Source organism: Carlito syrichta, unplaced genomic scaffold, assembly GCF_000164805.1.
Source record: "Carlito syrichta isolate Samal-C Ts95f unplaced genomic scaffold, Tarsius_syrichta-2.0.1 Scaffold314302, whole genome shotgun sequence".
NCBI classification, from domain to species: domain Eukaryota; kingdom Metazoa; phylum Chordata; class Mammalia; order Primates; family Tarsiidae; genus Carlito; species Carlito syrichta.
The window spans coordinates 92,549-101,851 of NW_007258398.1; the positions used below are offsets into that span (position 1 = coordinate 92,549).

Sequence of the window (9,303 nt, forward strand, 5' to 3'; positions counted from 1 at the left end):
TGGCCAGGAATGCTGCTTTTTTGGAGTTGTGGTTGGGGATGGGGTGGGAGATACTAGCAATGGCAGCAGCTTTCAGGAAGGCACTATTCACACTGTCTGGACAAAACCATTCCACGGATTCTCTCCGAAGTCCAGCAGCCTGTAGTATAATCCACTTTTGATATGGCAGCAGCCCTGGGGGGTAGATTGACAACCCAGAACCCTAAGGGTATTTCTTCTTCTACAACCTACAGATTTTTACCAGTCACACAAAGACAGGCAAATTGACTTTTTTTTCAAGTAGCTGCCTTGAAGAACAAGTTCTGGTTTTCACTGATTTTTTTTTTTTTGAGTAAAATAACACAAGAAAAATCCTTGAAGTGTATTTTTAGTTCCTCTTTCCTGTAATGTTCAGAGAACATGAGGAATGACATTTGGACGCCCAAACAAAGAAGGCAAGTGCATACCTGTGTGTTTCTGTGGTTCCTTGTTGGGGAAAAAGACTTTTAAAGTTCTTGTATGAGCAGTGCCAGGTGATTCTGAATAGTTGTGTGGTGGGGGATCACAGGCACAAACTGGGCTGTTCTGGCTGAAATACCTGCTTGCCTTCTTGGGTATTGCTGGCATTTTTTCCTACCTCACCACTTCCCCAAGTGATTCGTGCTTGAGAATATGCTCCTGGGTGATCTCTGAGCTCACTCTTATCCAAGAGCAGGAAGTCAAACAGTGAGTGAGCAAACCACCTGCTGCTGTCTACTTTGCAGAGAGGAGTCTGAGACAATTTCCTGAACATCTTGTGACTATCAGAAAATATCTTTTGGAGGGCTAGAAGACCAGGGGATATAGTGTTTACATTTTCTGCCATGGAACTCAACCAGTCCACGTGGAACCAGTATCACACCCTGGCAAGAAAACTTCCCTAAGCAGGAAAGAAGCTATTCAAGGTAAGAATTCTCTTAATTTTTCATGCTTGTTTCTTAGGTTCCCATAAAAGTTATTCTAAAGAGGATACAATCCTATGTTTAGAAAGAGACGCAGCAAGGGAAAATAATCATTGCTTGAAGAATGGGTCAAATTTTGTTTCTCTCATCTTAGAGATTGTTTTCCATTATATCTGGGGATTTTTTTGTGGGGGGGGGGATTCGGGACTACCCTGTATTGTATTTAAAGGTAGGTGTGTGTGGTTACTGGAACAAACTTTAGGCTTACAGACAAAAACACTGGAGTCAAGAGGGAGTGGGAAAGAGTTCCAGGTTTGCTTCTTACATGTGTGTATTTGGCAAGTCATTCAGCTTCTGATTATCTACCTGTAAAGAGGTAATAACACTACATTTTAGGGTGGTTGTGAAGAGTTAATGGGAAAATGTAAAGAAATATGTCTGCCCCATAAAAGGCACTCATTAAATATTGTATATGCACAGTGATGTGTGTAGATATATTTTAAGTCTGATGGACTATCTGAATGATTACAATGCATTTTTTGATAATATCAAGTTGTTTGTACTTCTTTAAGAACATTTTTTTTAAATAGTAGCTAGATACCACATCTGACCAGTGAATTATGTGTTGTGAAAAGCATCCTAATGCTACTGCAATATATTGCCAAATAGAAGCAAGGAATGTAGTTGTGCTTTTTTTTTTTTTGAGTTGGAGTCTCACTCTGTCACCGAGACTGGAGTGCAGTGGCCGTTCCCGGCCACCGCAGCCTCGCCTGCCGGGCTCCGGCGATCCTTCCGCCTCAGCCTTCCAAGCAGCCGGAATTACAGGCATGCGCTACCACGCCCGGCTGATTTTTTGATTTATTGTAGAGATGAGGTCTCGCTGCCCAGGCGGGTCTCGAACCCGCGGGCTCAGGCAATCCACTAACCTCAGCCTCCCAAAGGCGCGGGATTACAGGCTGAGCCACCGAGCCCGGCTGTAGTTGTGCTTTTAAAAGGACCTTTGGATTCCTAGAAGTGCTTCTGAAAGTCTGACTTCCATGGGTTTTTCTCTCCAGATAGACCAGAAATTCTAGACCCCAGATGAGAGATACACTCTAGGGTGGTAAGGGATGGGAAGAAGAATGAGCAATGAAGGGTGGGGACTTCCTCTTACTAATTACGTCTCCATGTCCGTCAGTAGGTGCGCAACTCTTCTTTTTCTCTCTCCTGGGCTGTGGGTGGAGCCAGGTCCTGATCCCAGTGTGGCCAGCTGGTACATAGGGTAGGTTAGAGATCTCTATCGGCCAGCCTGGTGTAAAAGGCTCCTGGGCAGGCTCACTGAGGATATTTGCCCAGAGAAAACGCCTAGTTTTCCAACAGTTTGGAGTTGAACTTGATGTTTCTGGGAACGATTGGTTTGTAATAAGAGGCATTTTGTTCTGCCCAAGGATTCTGCCTTCCTCCTCCTTCCGGTTGCCTGATCTCTACCAGTTTCCATGATGGTTCAGTGGAAAAAACTCTGCCGACAACGTCACCTGTGGGCCCTGGGCTGCTATATGCTGCTGGCCATCATTGCTTTGAAGCTTTCTCTCAGGTTGAAATGTGATTCTGACCACTTGGATTGGGAGTCTAGAGATTTTCAAAGCCAGCACTGTAGGGATGTTTTGTATGATTCCTTGAAGCTGCCAGCAAAGAGGTCCATCAACTGTTCGGGGGTCACCCGAGGGGACCAGGAAGCAGTGCTTCAGGCTGTTCTGAATAACTTGGAGGTCAAGAAGCAGGGGCCTTTCACAGACGCTGACTACCTCTCCATGACCAGAGACTGTGAGCACTTTAAGACCAAAAGGAAGTTCATACGGTTCCCACTGAGCAAAGAAGAGTCAGACTTCCCCATTGCATACTCTATGGTGATTCATGAGAAGATTGAAAACTTTGAAAGGCTGCTGCGAGCCGTGTATGCCCCTCAAAACATATACTGTATCCATGTGGATGAGAAGTCCCCAGAAACATTCAAAGAGGCTGTCAAAGCAATTACTTCATGCTTCCCAAATGTCTTCGTAGCCAGTAAGCTGGTTAGGGTGGTTTATGCCTCCTGGTCGAGGGTGCAAGCTGACCTGAACTGCATGGAAGATTTGCTTCAGAGCTCAGTGCCTTGGAAATACTTCCTGAATACGTGTGGGACAGACTTTCCTATAAAGACCAATGCCGAGATGGTCCAGGCCCTTAAGATGTTGAATGGGAAAAACAGCATGGAGTCAGAGATACCTACTGAATACAAAAGAAACCGCTGGAAGTATCACTATGAGGTAGTGAAAGATACCTTGTACATATCCAACAAGGAGAAGGGTCCTCCCCCTCATAACGTAACTATGTTCATAGGGAATGCCTATATTGTGGCTTCTCGAGACTTCATCCAGCACGTCTTAAAGAACCCTAAATCCCAACAACTGATTGAATGGGTAAAAGACACCTATAGTCCCGATGAACATCTCTGGGCCACCCTTCAGCGTGCACAGTGGATGCCCGGCTCTGTTCCCTTGCACCGCAAGTATGACATCTCAGACATGACTTCTATTGCCAGGCTAGTCAAATGGCAGGAACACGAAGGAGACATCAGTAAGGGGGCACCTTATACCTCTTGCTCTGGAATCCACCAGCGATCTGTCTGTATTTATGGGACTGGAGACCTGCACTGGATGCTTCAAAGCCATCACCTGTTAGCCAACAAGTTTGACCCAAAGGTGGATAATAATGCACTTCAGTGTCTGGAAGAATACTTACGTCATAAGGCCATCTACGGGACTGAACTCTGAGGCACACTTTGAGATTGTTGATACCTGTGGGGCAATGATTAAACATGCCCAGAACTGGCTGGGACAATGTGGGGTGGGGGACCAGGGTTTTGGGCCTGGCAACCCCTAGGATAAGAGGGCTGCTATTGGAGTGTGGGTAAATAGGTCTGTGCCTTGCAAATGGCTTCCCTGGGTTAGTGCTGACCTCTCACCCTCAACCCCAGTAATTCCTCCATTGACTTTCTCACAGAGTGAGAATGAGAACTGCTGTTACTTTATAGGGCAAGGGAGAGAGGACTGTGTGACAAGGGTCTCTGGATTTCATTTGAGTGCCTGGTGGCAGCTTTTTAACCCTGTGGAAATGCTGTTCCTAGTAATTCTAGGTTTGGTGGTGTGAAGGGGGACTTAGACGGAAGGAGAGCCTTCCCTTTTGTCGTGTTAACTTAAAAATAAATAGCTCCTAAAGTCCTACCTCTACTTTGTGCCTAATACACTGGAAACAATATAAACAGATAAATGTTTGAAATGTTTTCTCATAATTCTTGGTGACATTTGAAGTCTCCAGGGGCTGGAAAGAGAGATCTTATTCTGAAATGGTCCTGACAAGCTCTATGAATTCAAAAGGATATAGCATAACAGAGCTCATTTTTTCATTATTAAAAGCTTTCCTCATTTCGTTTATTTTGCCAGGTCCATGACTTTTCTGTAAGGGAAAAGGCAGGCGATTTAACCAGTTTGACCATCTATATCCTTATAGGAAAATTATGGCACTAAATTTGTCAGCTTCACAGCCAGAGATTAACATTTCATAACAGAGATAAGCTATTTAGATAAGGTCACATATAATTTATTGTTCAAAGTGGAACACTTTTTAGTAGGGGTGCACTATTCATACTTGAGAAACAAAAATAAACTAGGAATATTTAGCTAGACAAGGATATCTGCTTATTCCATGTTTAGGCCCTTGAGTCAAAACTCTCATATTTAATATGTGAATGGAAGGGTCACTATTTGTGATTCTGCCAATGATACATTTCCTTGTGGGGAGACAATAATGTGTGTAAATATATACATCATATTTATACACATATTACATATGTGTATACACACACACATGCACACACACACTTCCTTATCTCCCAAATGTCATCCAGTGAAACAATTTTGTTTTTGAAGCTCCAGAGATAATTGTTGGCTATTTAAATCATATTCTTATGTGATGGGCAGGGGATACTATAAAAATGTAGGCAGTGCTCTTTGAATATAGCACAGCTAGACTTCTGCATATGATATGTGCTGGAAAAGTGGTTTATATGCAAGTTAATTTGTGTAATTTGAATTATGTTCCCATTACTATGTCATGATGTCATTAATGTGCTTCTTCATTTCTGATTGTGATTCAACTAATCAAGTTTTCTCTCATGATCAACTTTTTCTGTATGATCCCTGTAACTCTGATAGTCATCATGTGTTTGACACATGTATTTTTTTTTTTTTTTTTTTGAGTTGGAGTCTCACTCTGTCACCCAGACTGGAGTGCAGTGGCCACTCCCGGCCACCACAGCCTCGACCTGCTGGGCTCCAGCGATCCTTCCTCCTCAGCCTTCCAAGTAGCTGGAACTACAGGCACGCGCTACCGTGCCCAGCTCATTTTTTTGGATTTCTTGTAGAGATGAGGTCTCGTCAAGTTGCCCAGGCGGGTCTCGAGCCCGCGGGCTCAGGCAATCCACTCACCTCAGCCTCCCAAAGCGCGGGATTACAGGCTGAGCCACCGAGCCGGCTGACACATGTATTTTTAATTTAGAAGCTCATGATTCTTTTGTGTAAGGTTGTAGGCCTTTGGTGAAGGGCACTGCCATCACCAGCTGCCCTGCACTGTAATACTGAGTCCTCCTAACCTTGCTCCCAGCCTCCCCATGGAGATGATTGACGAATGATCATATGCGCAGTGGATGTTCCTTGTGTGGTCTATCTCCAGCAGTGCCATCCTGGCCTGCCTCCTCACTAGGCCATGTGACTGTCCTTGGCCTCCTCTGAGGAAGACAGAAGGGGGCGCACTGCCACTATGGAAAGTAGGCAGAGAAGATTCCTTGAGTGCTCGTGTTCTGGGAAAAGAATCTAGATCTTTGGCCTCATAATTAACTTACCCTAAAAGCTTTCCTGTGAAATAATTTATTATTTTTCACATAAATAAATTAAAAAGATTAAAATGTGAACTTGTCATTTTTGGGAGAACAAGTTGCTGAAATTTTCCAAGCATTGAAATTTTGTCTAGAAATACATTCAGGTGAATAGGAAATGTTCCTTATTTACTAACACAAAGTCTTCATATCAGAAGGGTCAGATTTCTCCCTCACTTGTTTAGTGTAATGTAGAACTCATACAATTATAGCAATACATCTGTTGATTTTTCTTTCAGGGTAATATGTTTCTTTAACCTTTCTCTGGAAAGGCAAAATATTATCAATGAATTGAGCAACTATGTTTGCATTACCTCTTGGAGTTTGAATTTCCTCCTTAATTTTCAATTTGTGGACTATTGGAGAGCATTGTTATAGTAACTCTATCTTTGTTGCATACTCTGCTCACTGTAATTTTTTTTTCTTGATTGAGTAAAAATTTTTTAAGAAGAAAAAGGCAGTCGATAACCTTGTTTAGAAACATATGACATAATTTAGTTGAGAAGGTCAAGAATTTTGATAATTTAGTTGGGAAAGTCAAGAATTTTGAAGGTCAATGAAAAGAATAATTAAATACCTTGCCTGCTTACCTGCTTTAAGTACCTTAATTGACCCACATATCTGTTCTTTTGAAATAAATGATTATCATTATTTTTAGAGATGGAGCCTCACTGTGCTGCCCAGGCAGGTCTTGAACTCCTGAACTCAAGTGATCCTTTCACCTTGGCTTCCCAAGTAGCTGGGACTACAGGCACACACCCCTGGGTCCAGTCCCAAAGACCTCTTCTTTCTTCCATTTAGTCAGTCATCTATCATGAAGATGAGTAAGATATGGTTCCTGCCCCTATGAAACTTGAGTGACTGACACACATTGAAATAACATATCCATTCATTACACAAGTAGCAATTGAGCTTCTGCAGACTTACTAGGCATTGTTCTTGACACAGGGGATACAGCAGTCAACAAAACAGACAAAAATCTCCACACTTGTGTTGTTTGCCCACTAGTGGGAAGCAGACTGTGAATAAATACATATTAGAAGGCGACACAGTCTAGAGAGAAATCCAAGGAAGTTACAGAGACCTTGGGAAAGGAGGGGAGAGGATGCTTGCATTTTAATTAGGGTAGTCAGGGAAACCCTTAATGAAAAGGTGATGTTTGAGGAAAGATCTGAAGGAGATGAGCAAATGATCCATGAGGGTTTTAGGAGAAGAACATTCTAAGCCAAGAGGAAAGACTTGTGAGGCCCTTAAACAGGAACATGCCTTCCATGTTTTAGGAAGAGCAAGGAAGATGAGTATTAAGTGGAACAGAGAAAGGAGGATAAAAAGAGTTCAGAGGGGCATGCAGAGGAGGAAAGGATAGACCTTGGTTAACCTTTAGATGAACTCTGTCTTCTCTGAGTAGGAGGCCACTGGGGAGTTTTGAGTGGAAGAGTGACGTGAACTGAGTAGCAGTAGGCTGACTTAGCTGATGCATTGAGAACCAACTGGTTCAAAGGTGAGAGTGGAAGCAGGGAGGCAGTTAGGATGTTCTGGCAATACTCCAGGGGCTATGCACCAGTGGCTTGGCCGAGGGTAATAGTAGTAGAGGTGATGAAGATGGTCAGATTCTGGAAACACTTTTGAAGATTGAATTTGAGGATTTGCAGTGTCTATGAGAGAAATAGACAAGTCAAGATAACCCCAAGGTTTTTCATTCTTTTAGGTAGGTGGACTTGCCATTAGCCAAGGTCAGAGGACCGTGAAAAAGTGATTTTTAGGGGAAGATCAGGAGTTTGATTCTGAACATATGAAATTGGAGATGCCTGTTAGCCATCCAAGTGGAGATGTTGAAGAGTTGGATGTGTACAGAAGTCTGAATTCAGGAGAGAGGTCAGACTGAAGAGAGTTTCCTGGAGTTTATAGCTTATAGATTGTGTCAAATCATGAAACTGGATGAGAGCCTTAAAGGAGTGAAAATAGACTAGAGCCCCCAAATGAGTTCTGGAGCTTGCCAAAATGCAAAGGACAGGGAGATAAGGAGGAACCAACAAAAGAAGTTGGAAAAGAGCAGCTAGTGTGGTAGAAAGAAAACTGGGTGAGTGTGGTGTTCTAGAAGCCAATAAGAGAAAGTGTTTCAGGGAAGACAGAGTTGATAACTGCGCCAAAACCTGCTGAGAATCACATCATGGGCGTGAAGAAATGAATGTTGGATTTAACAATGTGGCAGTGACCTTGATGAGATCAGTTTTTTGGAAGTGAGGAGGTGAGAACCTGATTGGAGGTGGTTCAAAGAGAATGTTAGAACAAAACTGGATTCAGAGAATATAGAGAAATCTTTTAGGAGTTTTACTTTAAGCCAGAGAAGGAGAAAAATATAGTACAGTAACTGGTTAAGAGAAAGTGGTTTTAAAAATTTTTTAAATGATAACATGTTTCTGTGTTGAAGGAAAAAGCATCTCATCAAGAGGAAAAGATGATTAGCCAAGCGTGGTAGCATACGCCTTAGTTCTGCCTACTTGGAAGACTGATGCGGAAGAATCACTGGAGCCCAGCAGGTCGATGCTGGGGTGGCTGTGAGTGTGCCACTGCACTCTGGCCTGGGCAACAGGGTGAGACTCCAACTCAAAAAAAAAAAAAAAAGAAAAGATGTAGGAATGGGATAGGAGGCTTGCCAGAATGACATTCTTGTCGAGGAGAGAGGGATGCTTATTAGGGTGCACAAGAAGAAAGACTTACCTTTGATTGAAGTTGGAACAGTCTACCCACAGTAACACTAGTGAAGGCAGCGTGGATGAGTGGATGAAGATGGGTAAATGGGTGGACATGGTGGTAGGATTTGTGGAGTTCTTGTTCTGTTTTTAAATTAACATATTTTCTGAAGTTAAATATATACATATGGAAAATCACAAAAGTACTAAATATGGTTCAAGTATGTTTACAAAATGAGCTCATCTGTGTAACTGGAAACCTTGTCAAGAAATAGAACATGTTCCTTTCCAGGTATTACTCACCCTCCTGTAAAAATAACCATTGTCCTAACCTCTTTTTATTTTTTGTAGAAATGGAGGTCTTACTATGCTGTCCAGGCTGGTCTCAAACTCCTGAGCTCAAGTGATCCTCTCACTTCAGCCTCCCAAAGCCCTGGGATTACAGGCATGAACCTCTGTGCCCAGCCCATTGCCTTAACATTCAGCATCATATATTATTTTGCCTGTTTTTGAATTTTATACAAGTACTATGTTCTCTTTTGTTTATGACTCCTTCAACTCAACATTATATCTATGAGATTCATCTATGTTGTGTGTACAGTTCAATGATTCTCACTGGTGTGTGATATTCCACAGTATGAATATACCATAGCTGATCCATTCTACCATTGATGAATGATTGAGTTTCCAACTTTTGTCTGTTCTAAACTGTGCTCCTATGAACCTTCTTGAATGTGTT

The 9,303-nt window shown here is 42.5% G+C and overlaps 1 protein-coding gene across 1 annotated transcript; it reads left to right on the top strand.

Annotated features, from left to right (window-relative positions):
• The first annotated feature begins 760 nt into the window (after positions 1-760).
• On the top strand, positions 761-3,798 carry GCNT3 (glucosaminyl (N-acetyl) transferase 3, mucin type). The gene is made up of 2 exons (XM_008071382.1): positions 761-923; positions 2,348-3,798. The coding sequence occupies exon 2, from the start codon at positions 2,396-2,398 to the stop codon at positions 3,710-3,712; it is 1,317 nt and encodes a 438-aa protein (XP_008069573.1). The 5' UTR covers positions 761-923; positions 2,348-2,395; the 3' UTR covers positions 3,713-3,798.
• Positions 3,799-9,303: the final 5,505 nt, after the last annotated feature.